At 41.9% G+C, this 18,094-nt stretch overlaps 1 protein-coding gene across 1 annotated transcript in view; it reads right to left on the minus strand.

The window, feature by feature from the left end:
- The window catches only part of LOC109376974 (phosphatidylinositol 5-phosphate 4-kinase type-2 alpha-like), a 155,938-nt gene that overhangs the window by 43,135 nt on the left and 94,709 nt on the right, over positions 1–18,094 (minus strand). Inside the window, exon 4 of the mRNA XM_019633152.1 lies at positions 3,401–3,553. Coding sequence (XP_019488697.1) covers positions 3,401–3,553 — 153 coding nt within the window. The remainder of the gene's footprint in view (positions 1–3,400; positions 3,554–18,094) is intronic.

The following is an 18,094-nucleotide window of genomic DNA, read 5'->3' on the forward strand; positions in this document are numbered from 1 at the left end:
CTGACGTTCCAGACGTTCGACTTAGTATCCCTTAAATAAAATGTATTAAAAGTGGGATCCTCTAAATCATATTTAAAATACCATTTATAAGAAGAAAGAAAAATAAAGATGTTGGATAAATGAGACTTTTCTGGATAAAGAACACACCAAGAAAATACCTATTTTGTAGCAGTGAAATACAAGAAAATGTTTAGTACTTGAAATCCCCTCGAGCAGGTCCATAAACTTATTTGGATCCCTAATGTATTTCAAGAAATACCTAGGATATGTCAAATCTGCATGTTAGGTTACGGTAACCACACCAGACAGAACGTTTCCAACTGTGGTGTCTGTAAAGTAAAAAAACTCTGAACTCAAAGTTGTCAGCCAGAAGTTGATATTGGAACTGAGTGTCACATTTTATTAGAATGGGATCATAGCCATTTATCAGAATAATGTTTTCATCAGTCACTGAGGTATTAGCTCGCTTTGAAAGTTCTGAGACAATCTGAAGAAAGTGTAGGAAGAATGCATAAGTATGACATTAAGTTCCAGAAGGGAGACATGAAATAGTAGACAGCTTAAAAGGTCAGTAGTTAAAGCTTCACCCTGTAACTCAGCTCATTTAGAAGCCAGTGCCTTATTGTTTTTACCCTCCCAGGTGTTATCCCTGCATTTTAAAATTTCCTTCATTATAGGGAACAGCACAAGCACTGTAGAACAAATTTCAAAAGGAATACATGTTATAAAAGATTTGTTATATGTTAAATGAATTTAGGGGCTGACTAATGTCTTTAAGAAACAAATTAGGGACAGTCCCAAGTTTCTGGGAACAGAATATAGCTCAAAGATTTTCATAGATTTCACTGCAAGAAAAATGCAACTGATCACAGTCGCAAAGACTGAAGAATTAGCCAACTGCCAAGAAATACTCCATGATGTTAGAGCGGAAAGCATGACTATGAGATAAGGAAGCTGACTTTTATTTATTTATTTATTTTATTTTATTTTAATTGGGGAATTGGGGAAGGGGAACAGTGTTAGGGAATTGGGGAAGGAGAACAGCCAAGTTGCTGTCTTTCAATCTTATTTGTGGTGGGTGCAGCTAGCTCAGCTCTAAGTCCAGTCACCATCCGGCCACCCATCGGCAGCTCACAGCTGTTCAGCTCAAGATGCTGAGTTCAATCTTAGTTGTGGGTGGGCATAGCCCACCAACCCATTCGGGAGTTGAACCAGCAACCTTGTTGTTAGAAGCACGTGGTCTTACCAGCTGAGCCATCCTGCTGCCTGCTGGCAGCTCAGCGGCAGCTCAGCTTGAGGCTCAGCTCACTGGCCCATGTAGGAATTGAACCAGCGACCCTGTTGCTCAGAGCTCGCGCTTTTAACCAACTGAGTGACTCGGCCAGCCCAGGAAGCTGACTTTTAAACAGATCTGTACGTAGTTGCTCAGAAATACAAATAAAAGCCGCCTTCAAGTCTTCAAAGTCATCACTTTGAGAGGCTGATGTTTAATAATGCAATAGTATAAACACTTTGAGAATCCTTTGGTTTACGCAGTCAGGGCCCCCAGCACTTTATTTTGCTTTTTTTTTTTTTTTAATTAGTTGAGCCATCCTGCCACCTGTTGGCAGCTCAGCGGCTGCTCAGCTCGGACTGGGACTCGAACCGCTGTTGCTCAGAGCTCACACTCTTGAGCGAGCTCTTAACCAACTGAGCCACATGGCCAGCCTGCCAGCACTTTATTTTGAATATCCTCTATGGTAGCCAATCTTTACCTTTGAAGGGGATTTGGAGCTACTTAGGTTAAAAAAAAAAACAAACAAACCAGGACTCTGTGCAGGACTCACGCTTGTGCATGCTGTTTGTATGTATGTTTTAGCATGTGATTCAAACACCAGTTTTGAAGATTATTTCTATGATGTTGGAAGCAGCAGTCATATTCATGCCATTAGAGTACAATTTTGTTCAAGATGACATAGTAGTTATTGGTTATTGTCACATGACTTGATAACAACTACCACCACCATATATTGAGCGCCTGGTGTGTGGCACACACGGTGCTAAGTATCTGACATACATACTCCAGTTTAATCTTTGGGACTCCATAGTTAGGTGCAGTTATTATCTCCACTGTATACAAGAAAACACTGAGGCTTCAAAGTCCAGAAGTCACGAGGTTAGTAGGTGACAGGGCAGGGATCTGAACCTGGGATTGTCTGATACCAGACTTCATGCTCTTCCCACATAGTAAGTAAGACCTCTTACAGCTCTGCTGGGACCTGGGAACATGTGCTCTACCTGGAAACTTGTGCTGGAATTTATTCAAAGAGGGGGAAGAAAAGGAGGGAGAGAAGAGGGAGGGGGGAAGAGAGAGAGAGAGAGAGAGAGAGAGAGAGAGAGAGCGAATCACTACTCCCAAGGGTAGTTTGATTGTTTCCCCAGATGAGTATGAAGGGATAACGCTGACGGGTGAAAGTCAGAGAATGTTCCAGCAGTAGTGTGGGATGGGAGTGGGCCCTTCTGGGGCCAGGACAGGAAAAAAACCAGTGAAAGCAGGATAGGACTTGAAGGTGTAAATGGATAAACACTCACAGGTTACCACCTAACTTCTGGCAGGCACAAAAAAACTTCTGAAATTCTGCCAAATTTTAAGCGGAATGATTTTAAAATCAGTATGGCAATCATCAAAACTATTATACAGAAGAGTATTTAGATTAAAAGTGTTATATAAATAACTAATCATCTTCACAGGATAAGCATTCCTAAATGTTAACTGTCAGTAATCTGGCTAAAGTAATTTTTAAAAACCCAGCTAGGGGCCGGCCCAGTGGCGCGATGGTTAAGAACTCGCTTGGGATGCCAGAGGGCCCCGGTTCGGATCCCACATATGAGGGCCAGTGACACTGCCCTCTACAGCTAAGATGCTGAACAACAGCTCAACCTGGAGCTGGGCTGCCGGGAGTCGCCGGCGACGGCGTGGGCTGCAGACCCTGTGGTAGTGGGTTGCCATAAGCTACCGTGTGTGGCCAGCAGCCAGCGTGAGTGGCCAGCAGCCAGCGTGAGTGGCCAGCAGCCGCAGTGAGCGGCCGTCCAGAAGCTGGCGACTGATCTGCCTCGCCAGAGAAGAGCGCAATGATGGTGCCAACTTGGGCCAGTGAAGCAACGTCCTCCACAACTAGACTGAAGAACAAAACGACAGCAACTTGTCTGTTCCCCTTCCCCCAATTCCCCAGCACTGTTCCCATCCCCCCAATTCCCCAATAAAAATCTTAAAAAAAAAAAAACCCAGCTAGAGGAAATGTTTATGTCCAATGTGATATCATTTCCTGGCTACGTATTTAAATCTTTGGCCTTTATGGTACTCAGGCATGCACGAATGTTAACCTTTTCAGAGTTTCATATAAAGGTAAAGAAAAATTACCTGGTGGTATTTCTTTAGGATGTTGTGCATCTCGGCCACATCTTCACTTGTAATGGTCTTGATAACGTATCTTTTGTCGTAGGACGTGTGGAACCGGGCTCCACTGCGTGCCTGGGAGTCGTTGGGGAGGGGTGCGCTCCTGGTCAAGGAGTTCTTCCCGTCGTGATGAGAGGGAAGAGAACCAGTTAAAGCCGTGGCTTTCCGATTTCTGGATAAGTTAGTGTCATCACAACTTTTTCAAAAACATTTGTGTTTGAAAGAAATTGGTAAATAGGATGGTGACATTCTATATTCACCATAACTCAAATTTCTAGTCTTGCAAATGGAATGAAAACAGCTTAGTTTATACTATGATTCTAACATCCTTAAAGTAGACTAAGGTCTAGAATTATCATCAGAGTTATTTTGTTCACCCTGCTCTTTTCCAAGTTGGACAAGAGCTCAAATTTTCTTCTGAGTAAAATTAGGTTCCAGTCATGAAAGAAAATTTGACATTCACTGAATATTTCCTTAATGGCAGGTATTATGCCAAGCATTAGGCAATAGAGCATTTCTCCCAATTCTGGTAACAGCCCTGTGAAATCGTTACTATGAACATCATCATCATTTCACAGATGAGGCGATGGGGGTCAGAGAGGTTTAGTAATTGGGCAAAGGTCACACAGCGAGTAACTGGAAGAGCTAGAATTCCATCGCCAGTGTGGAATTCTAAGTTCCACACCTAAGTTCTCAACTACTGAACTACTCAGCAACTTCTGCTGCCTGTGCTGTGCCCCTGGAGGAACCTGGGCAGCTATATTCTAAAATAGCTCCTCGGAAGATTCTGATTTGGTCCATCTTCCACACCCTCCTTCAGCCTTTTTTGAGAAGGAATATTCTTCTGGAGGGTGGACGAGGAGGGGCTCTGAGGAGGGGCTCCTCTAGTACCATTTCATTCCAGTATCTGGCTCATGCTACTGACACTCTAGCTAGGTAAGTCTACCCTTTTCTCACATGTAGACTCTCCTGTTTGAATTTCCTGTTTCTTAGAGCCTCCAGGAGGCCTCTGTCCCTTCCCCCAACCTTCATACAATGGCCACGAGACTACTGGGATTAGCACACTCCAAGCATCTGAGAAGTCTGGTCTTCACCCCTGCTGACTGCTCTTCAGTGTTGACCTTCCCTCCCTGCCTGGCCCCACTGGGGTGCATATGAGGGATGATGCAAAGGCAGACACTTCTGCTCAACTTCCACTCTCAAAGTAGGCATTCAAAAACCCCAGTGAACGAACGCTGTCTAGTTAAAGGGACACTGCATATCACTGCATCATAGGTTTCCAATGGAAGACTTCCCTTTCTGCCTAGTATAGTCACGTCTCTTTAATCTTTCCTTCGTTTCTAGATAAAATCCAACAGTAATCAGCCACACAAAGTGTAAGTATGCTGCGTGGCACAGTAGCACATGCAGGTCCTTTGCGAGGCAGAGGGAAGTGGCCTGTGAGCTCCTTCTCATTTCTGAGGACAGGCCTTAGCACCGCGTATTCCATCCTGAAATGGTACAGCTGGATTTGAATGAAAGCAGGTATACCTGTCAAGCAGGGCCAATACTGCCAATGAACTGAATTTGCTTTTCTTAGCTTATTGGAAAACTGGAGAGAAGGGGGGAAAAAATCAGGGTAACTGCCAATGACTTTAAATAACAGGACTTGGCAGTGTTAAATTATTCTTAAGACAACTGAAGTTCATTAGCTAGACTGCAATGATGAAAATGATTTTCAGGTTGAAAATGTCTATATTAACAGGAGTTTAATTCTCAATTATGCTGCTTTTTTCCTCAAAAAACAAACAAACAAAACTCCTTTACATACTTTTTCCTACTGAGAATAAAAGGTAGAAAATCAAAGTGTCCCCTTTGGGGTTTGAAACACTAGAAAAGAAAGCAATTGTTGCTCTTTGCTAATGGTCTTTCTTTTTCCTCCCAAACATTTATGTGCAAAAGGTATTCTAAATAAAACAAGAATACTAGGAACCGTGAGATTACAAATTACTTTCAGGCATAAAATCAAAGCAGGAACAACCAACTTCATGACAGTTAGGCAGAACAGGCTATGAACTTTGTACAACTGATACTACATGTAAAATAACTTTTGAGGAGAGTGGGGAATAATAGTAAAGGCTAATTGTATCCAGCGAAGGGCAGAATTACAGCAGCATCAGTTCCACAGATCGTTTTCTTTGGCATATTAGATATGAAAGGATAATGTTCTATCACGGACCAATGGGATAGAAAAAAATTGAAAGCTGCATAGTCAGCGTTTTTCAAACTTTAATGAGCAACCAAGTCACCCGGGGATCATGTTCAAATTCGGATTCTGACCCAGCAGGTGTGGGTGGGGCATTTGAAAAGCAGATGATGCTGATACAGCAGAGCTTCCCATCATACATGAGAACCAAGAGTTTACTGAATTGTGGCTACAATGTGTTTTGTCTGGTGCAGAGTGCTCAGAGTCTATGCATTAAGTGTGTTATAATTATAGATTTCCCTACATGAACACCTTTCCCGTTATAGTCTGTCTATCTCTGGTTTGGTTAAAATGAGAAAGCTTACAGTGAAGAATAATAGTTCATTGCACTCACTGTATTAGTTCATTAAAGCAATGCTTAATAGTACTTTGTTCAAGGCAATGTTTGGATTTCTAAGGTATAGGGCTGGAACTGCATAGTCAAACAATACCATAACTCCTCAGCTCACATGCCACCTCCTTCCAAATTCTTTGTTTCCCTTTAGTTTCAAAGACATTGATAATTATTTATTATAGACTTTGCATTAGGATACTGGTCATGCGATACAATACCTTACAAATTCTAATCTTGATTCTGCTGCAACTCAATTTTTCAGTAATTAAATGAGTAGCCCCAACCCATAATATCTACTTCCAGTGTGGAAGGATTTTTTTTTTTTAAAGCTCTTAGTTTTCAAATAATCAGTGAAGTCAGGGACAGACACTTAGTCAAAATTTAAAACATACCTTTTATAATCACTATAAATATAAGGACATACAAATCAAATTTACTGAAAGCCTTGTACAAGCAGAAAAATCAGAAAAGTAAGCACAACTGCACACAAAATGCATGATCCTTGAAAGGATTGAAGACTGGAAGAATCCAACTCATTACTTCCTACTTATTTTCACAGCATTCCTGTGAGATAGGAAAGCCAGGTGCATTTTCTTACTTGATGATAACAAAACTGGCATACAATGGAGTCGTGTAATATGCCTTTGGTCCTGCCCTAACGGTTCCTCTGAGGTAACCAAAAAAGGGCAATTTACAAAGACAAGATTAAACTTCTGTTATTACTTAACATTAGAACAATAGTTTTTTTGGTAGCCTTTGAAATAAGGTAGCAGTGTTCATTTGTTTGTGTGAAAAGGCAGTACTGTGTAATGGCAGGGCGCTCGCTGGTCTGGGGCCCAGAACATGCTTGGCCACTCATCACCCCTTGGGTATGTATGTCATAGAGATTTGAGCCTCAATTTCTGGGTCTGTAAAGTGACAGAGAATAAGCCCAGGGGGGCTGAATTTGATTTCTACCTCAGACCTTTTATAACTCTAAAAATGTATTTACTTGACACAGCACACTGCTCTAGGGACTGCTGGAGAGCACAGGCCTTAGAAGGTGATTTGATATGTCCCCCAACCACAGTCCAGTCAGAAGAGAGTACAAACATCATCTCAGCTGGGGCACGACAATGGTTTAGGACATCTGGGCCAAGATTAAAGGGACGATGACACTAGTTCCTAGAGCAGCATGAAAATAATTCTTCATAGATTCCAGATGTACTCAGGACAACTCCAGCGAGAAGAAGAAGATGAGTTAAGGAAAGGAGGTCATGGCTACATATCGAAAGTCTTCTGGGGGTCCTAAAAACAGTCTACTATCTAGTGAAACTGTATACTGAAATCCCTCAGTGTGCTTTGTTCTATCACAAAGGAAAAACGAACCACAGCATCATACAGGATGCTTGGACACGTTTGGGAGGCCAAGAAGAGAAAGCCCTGAGAAGAAACAGAGCTTGGGAGTGACATTTAGGGGACCCCAAAGGGTCCCTTTATGTGTAAATAATTCTCATAATCAAAGAGTGTGACAATTGCAATCAATATTGGAGATTATTCCAAAGCACTCCACTTACAGATCAGGAAACAGAGAGCAGAGAGTTGAAATGACTTGCCTATCTAAACTCATCAACCGTGGAGTGGGATGGTGTATGTGGAGGGCTTTGCAGGACCCTCGCCCAGAGCAGTCGGCCTCCATCCCTCCTGTCACTGCTGCCTCCCTGCCTGAGCCTGAGAGTGTGTGGGAGCTATGATGAGACTGTGGATATATATTTTTCTGTGGTGACAAACACTTTCTAATCACAATTTAGAGCCTGAGCCAACTGGCAAAAAACCAAATCTCTCTTTAGGTTTTCAATGTTGCCAAGAAAAACGTGTGAAAATATCAAGAACAGTGTCAATGCTAATGCAGTCCAGAGTCCTTGATTTACGCTTTCATTAACACTTGCACAAATCTATGTTGACTCGTTCTAGGACTGTTCATTACCTGACTTTACCTGAGGTGGCTAGGAACAGGAATCATCTCTCAGGGCTAGAGCTGAGACAGATGTGTGTCTGAAGGACAAGCCTTTAGGACAGGAAAACTATGAGCTGCTGAGCCTAGGGCTTAGAGTCAGACAATCATGTGGCACAAAGACAGGGCCGAAAGGTGTCTAACAATCCCGTGACAATGTCAATCCTAAGACTTCTTGACATTTCTGGCACAGTTCATCATGTCTGTTTAAATTAATTCACGTGTTCTAAGAATAGCTGGTTTTCATTCTCTTTTGGTCACTGGCTTTTATCTTTAGAAGACCGTCCCATCTGCTGTCTTTACGTGCTTAAAACTCGATGGGTTTCTTGGAAAAGAATGCCAGAGCTGAAAGGAGTAACCTTTACACTGAGAATGCTGAATTCTGGGATACTCTATAATATTAATTGGGGGACAGGGAGTTGGGTGGAGGGGACAGAGAAAAATAAGTTAAGACAAAATTTGCAAGTATAGACAAGGTTTGCATGGAAGAAAGAAGGTCTAGCCGAAGGCACCATTTCTAAAAATTCTTTCTCATCTTAAGCACCCTCACGTAAAAGGCCACGTCTGAGATGAAGACCCGATTCAACCAAAGGCCTAAAATGCACCATTTATAGGGTTGCGTTAGTTATCTTCCAGATGATTCCCATTTCCAAAGCAAAATGTTCACTTTCAGGAACCCTTACCCCTACCTATGTGTCTGTCTTTATGAGAAAGGTGCCAGATAAAATTACCCAATGAAATCTACCTAGAGTGTGCAGAGATCTACTCTCATTAGAAAACAAATTCTGCGTGATGGACAAAACTTAGAGAGTTGCATGTTCTGTAATACAGAGGCACTTTTTTTTAAATAAAAATCTGGGATTCTGAACCTCTCAGTTCAAAAGGGCGAATGTGCGAAACAAGTGCTCTGTGGATGCTGGGGTCAAAGTCACAACACAATACAAAGGCAATCCAGGGCTTATTTAAAGTATGAAATCTTCCACTGGTCTTCGGAAATGTCCTCATATGCCTTCTCAAGACTAGAAGCCATCAGAGGAGAACACGTTTACAAACTTGCTAAGTTTACAGTCATCAGAATGTTCTGAACATCAAAACTATCTCTCTAAGTTTAGTTTATTCATACTTTTACTTAGTTTATTCATATTTTCTCAGGCTCATATTGCCAAAAGCCGGGGCCTGATGACCTTTCAAGTTTCAAATAGTACTAATGATTAAGATAGAAGACAGTACAGTGTGGCATTAGACATGGGAGCTTTAGAAGTCAAGACTGCATGACTTTGGACAAGTTATTTCAGCTCTGTGTGCCTCAGTTTCCATATCTGTGGAAAGGTAATAATGACGAGAATAATAATAATAATAATAATAATAATAATAATTGGGGTTTAATTCGATAATAGTGCCTGGAATAGAGTAGCACTCAATAAATTGTGGCTATTATTATAAAACGCAAATTCCAACTTGGAAAATAATGAGAGGTGCAGATCAATATTAACAAAGTATGCTGTAAGTTGATAAATTAAAAATACAGAAGGAGGGACCGGCCGAGTGGCTCAGTTGGTTAAGAGCTCGCTCAAGAGTTTGAGCTCTGAGCAACAGCGATTCAAGTCTCGGCCCGAGCTGAGCTGTCAACAGGTGGCAGGATGGCTCAGCTGAAATAAATAAATAAATAAAATAAAACAAAAATAAAGAAGGACTTGTAGAATGAGTTCTTCCGTCCTGGCCAAGCTTCTAGTTTGTACCCAGTAAAAATTGAGAGCTGCACCCTTTTCCCCCCATTCACTTTTACAGGTTATTTTCTACAGCCCTCAATAACCACTTATACTTTTAAAAGAGGATTTAAAATATTTTACAAAGAAGTTTCACATTGAAAATTCCCAACCCACACGGTCTTCCTTCTATCCTGGACCCTGCTCACCCCCAGCATCCTCTCCAGCCAAAGGGGAAGTGGGATGACAGGATGGGACAACCCCCTAAAGGAAGTAGAGAGCACAGGGGGAAGAAGGTGGGGGACTCCTTCCTCAGAGGGAGGAGGGAAGGGGAGCTCAAGGTGTGGCCTCTGTTAGCTTGAGGTTCAGGGAATGGGGGTAGGGGTAGGGATGGGAGGTGCTGAGCAGGAATTGGCTGAAGGAGGCCAAGGGCTTGAGGAGAGGGATGGAGGTTTTCTAGCAACCTGGGAACTGAGTCTGAGAAGTCATTTGTGTAACCTGTTGAGCTACCACAAAATCCACAATCTCATTTAATGCAGAGCCTTAAAAGACTTTAATTCAACCTTTAAAATGCAGATGTCATGAAAATCTGATCCAGTATCTTGTTGCCTTCACTGCCCACAGTGGTCACTTGTGGCCTGCCTTTACCACCTTTCTTTCCCTTTTAGGTTTTACAGTCTCAGCATGTGTGGTAGAAACAGAATGGGTTGGAGATCAAGCCAAGGGCAATGAGACCCCTCAACATCCCCCTCCCCCACCCCTCACTCTGTTATCTGATCATCAGCAAGGAAAGACAGTTGGACCTAATGGTATCTAGGTTTCCTTTTTGCTCCACTAACCAGTACTCAGTAATAGTTACTGCTATCAGTGTGTAGACACAGGAAATGGACAATGAATTGCTATTAGTTTGGAGAGAAAAATCTAATGATAAATGGAAACAAATTGCAAAAGATATGCTCTATTCTTTGGCTACCCTTGTCTTCTATACATTTGATAGTCTCAAGTTAAATAGTATGTAATTCCTTAAATTCGCTTGTTTGAACTGAAAATACTGTTATCATAACCCCCTACCCTCAAGAGAAACAGGCAACTCACTGGTGGAGGGAAAAAAGTCTCATATTGAATATAAACTAATTTTAAACTCCAAATATTATTTTTCCTTAATGGCTTTACTGAGATATAATTCACATACCATACAATCCACCAATTTAAATTGTACAAATCAGTGTCTTTAGTATATTTACAAAGTTAAAAAACCAGTACCATAATGAATTTTAGATATTTTCATCTCTTCAAAAAGAAAACCAGACACATTTAACAAACCAAAACAGAAACAAACTCAAAGAAACAGAGAACTGATGGTTGCCACAGAAGAAAGGTGAGGGGGGATGGATGAAAAAGATAAAGGGGATTAAGAGGTACAAACTTTCAGTTATAAAATAAATAAGCCACAGGGATCTAACGTACAGAACAGGAAATGTCAATAATATCGTAGTAACTTTGCATGGTGATAGATTGTTACTAGATTTATTGTGGTGATCACATGGTAAGGCATATAAATGTCAAATGACTGTGTTATACACCTGAAACTAAAATAATATTGTATGTCAGCTATACTTTAACAACAACAACCAAAAAAAAGAAAGAAAAAGAAAACCTGTACCCACGAGCAGCCACTCATTCTTCTCCCTAATAGGAAACTACTAATCTACTTTCTGTCTTACATATATTTGCCTGTTCTGGACATTTCATACAAATGCAATCGCCCTGTACACAGGTATTTGTGACGGGCCCAAACATTCTTCTTGCAAGTCTCCTGAGCACACTCAACGCCCTAAAGTGACCCACTGTGCCAGCTGTAACCCTGGGCTGTCTCTGGGCGAGTGAGGTGACATTCTGGGTGTTCTCTACTCAGTCCAGTGCAGTGGACATGTTACTGTCCCCCAATGCTGCTTCTTAGGATGCTCCCAGGCATGCTGGGGGAATTGGAGATAAAATAAACTGTTTGACACAAAGTTGAAGTTCTAGGGCAAAGCTATCAGAGGAAGGGCAGGTAAGAACATGACAATGTAGTCCATTTTTGTCTATCTTGTCACTTGTAAGAAAACTTACTTTTCACCACATCCATTTCCCAGATCCAAATCCATGACTGATCTTACAATATACCCTCTCTCAAATCTCAACAGCTGAGTCTGAACTCTGGTGCCATGTAGTCCTCAACAGGAAATAAAGGAAATAATGAGATGAAGCTCACTCTTCAATGGCCTTCTTATGTTTATAATTGGAAATTTATTGTCTCTTCCCTAAAGAAAGGGACTAATGGTGCTATCCTTCCTCCCCACTCCTCTAAAAGTCTGCATTGAAGATGTTTATTTTTGCAGTGGGGGGTCCCGGATTAGTGAGGCCTCCAGAAGGGTGAAGGAAATTTAAAGGTCAATTTAATTAGCTCATTCTTATCACTAATCTTATACACCTCTCATAAAAATGTCATGATTTAGTAACCATTATGGACCCTGGGATATTTTTTAAATACCCAAGCATTTTGAATGTTTAATTCTTTTGAACTACTTATATAGTCTTACATATATTTTTTTTCCATTTTGATATGAGTTTGTATTTCTGTTAAAGATCATGAATGAAAAGTTTTTAATTTTTGTCAACAAAAAGGCCAATTAAAATCAATGCTGCCATACTCCAATGTGTAAAAGCCACCACCGCCTTACAAAGGGAACCTGCCAATACTGTGTATAAGAACCTAAGTGACAGTCATCTACTCATAGTGACTTGGTAATAGCTTCAGAGATTAGACAGCTGGCGGGCCTCAGAGAGCATCCTGTTCTTCTCCCTTATTTATCAGATGAGAAAATGAAGACCTACTGGGGCCAAGTGGCTGGATCAAGTAACAGCATCAGTCACTGAAGATCTAGGACTCAAAGTAGACTCCCAGTTACCCTAAAAATATTCTTCTTTCTAACCCAGGCTACCTGTTTCAGGCTAGGAATCTGGAAGCCAAATGCTGCCCTCTGACAACTCAGGGTTATGATTTCATGCCTGAAATCACATGGCCCAGGAGCTGGGAGTGATTGCTCAGACAAGCTGCTTTCTGGGTTTGCATTGGACATATCTGAGCAAGCACAGATGGTCCCCTGACCTCTTCAGGGAGGTGAAGACCAACATGCGAACTCGAACATCATCATCAAAGATTTATTAAGTGCCCACTGTGTTCAAAGCCCTGTGTGAAGCTCTTGGGGGATTTCAAAGCAAGTCTGAGCTGGGATCCCAGGTGTTGAACGGAAAGGAGCAAAACACACAGCAATTTAATACTTATCAATAATGAAACAACTTATCAAAAAAGAACACAAGAGCGAAAGGTAATGACCAGCAGCAAAAGAAGCAGACTTGCAGGAACTTCACAGAGAGCATAGAGATCACCTTTAAAAATCTCAGATTGGTACTTACTTGACTGAGGTGACAATGCCAGAGACCTGGCCCCAAGCTCATAATGAACAAATGTGGCATTTAATCAGGACAGGAGCTCCCTGTGGCAGCTCTTGGTTGAAAATCACAAATCACAACCCCAAGTGGGTTCAGGGGCAGAAAAATGCAGATAAAACAGGAAGCCTGAGTTCCACGTGTGTGGAGGGGAGAAGTCTGTGGTGGGGACAGTCATTGGCTCAACTCATAAGAAGGAGCAGAAAAAGCACAGGAAAATCTGATGATGCTGATGGTCTATGAGAGAGTTTTCCCAAAGGTCTATCAAGAGCCTGTCCAATTTGAGCGGAGCTCCTCTGGTTTTCAGCCCAGGCGGGGCTTCCAACCAATGCTCATGATGAGGCTCACAGCAGCTAACCTATGAGGCCAATGAGTATGAGGAGAAACTTTCTAAGAGTGGGTTGAGCCAACCCAAGAGACAACGAACTACTAAGGGATATCTCCCACAATCCCACCACCATCCAGTTGCTTCACATTTTTCTGAGCATTTTGGCTTCCAAGTTTTGGCCCAGAAGACTCACTTCGTTTGGAATGCTCCCTTCAACCCTCCCTCCCTCCCTCCCTCCCTTTCTTCCACAAGTATTTCTGAAGAGCTGCCCAGGCCCACTTATCCTGAGTCTGCAGCCTGGAAATCAAGCTAGACTCAATTCCTGCCCTCAGACAGTTTAAATTATATTGGGGAAATCTACATTTGATAATACGGTGACTATATTCTAGAGATACTGGCAGAATTTTTCCCCCCAAATTTAGTATACTCTAGAGGTGTTAACATTTAAAAATTTTATTTTTAAACCTGAAACAAGAGCATCAGAAGTTTAAAACACTAGCTTTTAAAATTAATTATTTAGAAATTAGAATTCTCTGTTACAAATACAAAGAAGAAAATGCATCAAATGCGAATAATGAGGGATTCTAATTCAGGAGATGTGGTAAGGGAAAGTAAACCTGATATTATCCTCCATAAAGAACAAGAGGGTTGGGTTTCAATTATGTGGTGTATTTAGGTTTAACTGCTTCATCTCCATCCTGATAACTTCTTGGTTTCTGGTGGGCAATCTGCTCCCACAGCTCAGAATCTGTAACTAAAGCCTTCATTTAACTTCCTGGGGCCTGTTATGAGGGTCTGTTTCTCTGAGAGACTGGAAAGTGGATTTTCTTGAAGAACTTTAAAAATCAGGATGCCTGGGTTTCTGTAAATCTCATTAGCATCTAAAACAGAATCTGGCATGTAACAGTTAAAAAAAAAGGAATTCCCTCACCCTTTCTTCTCTCCTGCAGTTCCTACAATGTCCACCACAGAGCCTGACATGCAGTAGGTGCAAATAAACACACATTGAGTTGATAACTGTGCATGAAATCACTGACCCAAGGGGTACCAGAGCTTACAGTGGCAGTGGTGACAGCAGAATCAGAACTGCACCAACAGTGGAGGCCTCCATGGGAGCAGTCCTCTTGAAAGACATCCTATCTTAAAAGTGTGGTAATGGGGAGACACATTGGCCCAAGAATGATCAGAAGAACATAATTCAACTATGATCATATTACAAACCAATGAAGTAATTTGAAGAAGCACTAATAAACTGGACAAAAGTTCTGAATCTTGAAGGACTGGGAATGTGCAAGCGTGCACGCGTGCGCACACTCACAGGTTTGGTAGGTGACACTGTTATCAGTGATGAATAGTTGCTTGAATTTGAATAGTTGCTTGAATTTAACGGCAAGAAAAAGAAGTTTTCTTTTTAAAAGACATTCTAGAAATCAAAACCAGAGGAAAGATACAAATGTTTATGGGGACAGCAGGAATGTTTTTCAGTTCCTTTTAAGAAGTTTAAGTTCACTGATAGAGGTCACTGAGGCAGGCTAGTTATTGTACTGTGTTCTGCTTTTATCAAAGGGATCAATACTGACTTTTTTCAGGTGCAGACAAAAGGCATTCACACACACAAGGCCGATGGAGACCATTTATTCATGTGACTTAATGTGAAGATTTGAATCCTAAATGAACTAGACGATGGAGCTTCTTATCACCACATTGATTTAAAGCTGCTAGTTCAACATGCAAGTGCTTCAGAAAAATAAACACAGCAGGCAAAGCAGCGTGAGGCCTGGTCCCCTAAGCGATCAATCCAGGGCCTCCAATAGACGAGGAGACCCCAGGTCACTGATCCCACTTTTCAAACCAGATTGGGAATTTGGTACTACATGTGTCACCTGATACCTGTTACTTGTTCTGGCCATGATGAATGAAACAACTGGGTGGTGGTGAGTCAAGGTGCCAAGCACCTGAGATGAGGGCCTCCGGGGTCCTGGCCTCGTCCCCCTGCAGCCTGCACAGGACCGCAACACTTCCGCCTTCACCCCTGCCCTGAAAAGAAGCCCTCAAGGCACGAATCCAGAGCCAGCCTTGGTACAACTTCCTCCTTGTTTCCAAACCACGTAGCCAACAAAGTGGGTTGAGGCCCACGTCTACAATCTTGTCTTCGGTGTAAACTAAACTAGGGGGTCTGCCCCTGCTGACGATTGTTTAAGAGGTACAGACACTGGACGTAGGATCGGGGAGGAAAACCAGTACGTCTCTGGTTTACTAAAGTTACTTTGAACACCCACCTTTTTCTTTTTTAAAATAGAAATACAGTTGCCAAGGAGAAAGCAGCAATTTAAACGCCAAATGCACCAGGCATAGCTGAGCAAAGGAGAAAAGTTCCAGTGATTAATTATACTCACACTGGCTCTCCTCTATGCTGCTCATGCTAAGAGCTTAACAGACCTGCCCATTAGTTAGTGTGAATCATCCTCCGCTGGCATAATTTGCCTTCAAAGTTTCTACTCAGCAATTTGCGCTTCCTTAAAGATCAACTTACATGGTTTTGGTTTTAGGGAGAGAAAGGGGAAAGAAAATAGGCTCATCTTAGTATTTCAGCAACTAAATTGGTCATTTTAGGACATTAAAAAATGACTTTTATCTGCTACAGTGCAGAACTCGGGATGTAATGGGCTCATTTTAAGACTCATTTAACAGAGCTGATTATAAGAAGAAATATAAGGTCTTCATTTTGGTAATAAATTGAGGACTCTAACAAGATCCTGTTGCTTAGGCTTTTAAAAGTCAGTTCTGTGAAATGGCAGTATAGATTTATTTAAAACAAAAAAAGGAGGGGGGACCAAGGGAGGAACATACTTCAGTTTAGCAGACTCAGCCACAGGAGATCTTAGGACATGAAAGTTATCAGCTGTTCATTCTGTTTAAAGTACTCCATTTATTTTCATATGGCCTCTTTAAACATAGTAACAGGTCAAGTAATGAGAATTATTCCTCGTTATTTGATACAAACCTTTTTTTACTATTCCAAACATGTATTTTTTAAAAGCGCCTTATTCTTTTCAGCCTCAGTTGCAAGTCTGAGTTCTTTCACTCTGACACATGAAGGTCAAACCTGAGCATTGGTGGCTCCACCACAGTTTTTTAAAAAAAAACTGAGCGCCCACATCCTCCTTGTCACACTTCCCCTCAGCCCTCCCTGGGTGCACTCTGCTCAGAACCTGGACCTCCATGAACACCTTGGCCGCAGTCAGCGGAGAAGGAAACGTCACCTGCAGCCTGGCCAGCATTGCTTTATCAAAACATGGTGTCTGGGAGGTTTCTCAGGCCTGGATGGCATGTGAGAAATTCTTGGAAACTTTCAACAATGGGGCAGGGCAAGGTGGAGAGGCCCAAATCTTTAGGAAAATATACTAAGCTCAATTTGCCTTGGAGACCCTAATCGTTCAGGGAAAATACAGGGTAAGCTGTGCTAACACTTAACTTATAAGTCACCCAGGGAGGCAATATGGCACTTGATGCAGGATCAATTAGGATTTCCCATTTAGGGCAAATGAGAGCAAGGGTTTACCAGATCTGAAGGGATTTAATGTAAGTCAGAACTCAATAAAATGAATAGATTGTCGTAAAAGACCAAAAGTAGCCCTTGCATCTCTTAACATAGATTTCTGCTTACAAAGAAAATCCTTGGCTTTTCCGAATCTGGGGGGCTATATGAAAATCAGGTAACTGATGTCAGGTCCTTTCTTGGGAGAAATGGCCATGGATCAGCAGATATGACAGCACCATGATGTCCATTTTAAAAGTCAAAATTGAGAACCAGGCACAGATAGGGAAAAAGCAACAGTGCACATTTTTCCATGGTGGTGCTCTACAGAGCCATTCCTGGGAGGGGTGGGCTGCTGATGGTGACAACAGTGCAGCAGTTGTTATGGGCCAGGAGAGTGCCTTCCCCCAGAGAATTTTAAGTTTTCTTTCCTATAGGAATATTAAGTATGGAAATGTTAAGTCTCCTCCCTAGTTTCTTAGTTCCTTAGCTCTTGGCTTTGATTACTTTTCTAACCAGTTTGTAAATCCTAGACTAAAGATTACTTACTCCTAGCCTGAATCCTAAAATTCTATCCCCCAGCTTCTTGATTGGTTTGTAAATCAGTTTCTGAATCCTAAACAAGAGAAGTCTCCTGCTTCAGATAACTACTTGAAAGCCTGTGACTTCCTAATATCCCCCCAGGCCAGTAAACTAAACGCCAAACCCATTCTGGGCCCAGACAACTGATGCCACCTGAGTAACAGGCTAAATGACAACAGGCTTCAGGAGAGCTAACAGATTTATTAATTAAAATCTATTTTTCCTCATTCAGGGACTTTGGGGATTCAGAGGATACCCCAACAAGATTGCTGGTCACAACCAAAGAAGACAACATGGTCTTCCAGGCGGAGCTCGAGACCCCTTCCTTCCATCTGAGATCAGCTAGGGTGAGAGTTCCGTGAATCCCCCAATAGGTAGGGACAGCTGTACACCCCTGCCCAGCAGGAAGCAGATACACAAGAAAACACCTCCTGTCCCTC

Source organism: Hipposideros armiger, unplaced genomic scaffold, assembly GCF_001890085.2.
Source record: "Hipposideros armiger isolate ML-2016 unplaced genomic scaffold, ASM189008v1 scaffold_1251, whole genome shotgun sequence".
Lineage (NCBI taxonomy): Eukaryota > Metazoa > Chordata > Mammalia > Chiroptera > Hipposideridae > Hipposideros > Hipposideros armiger.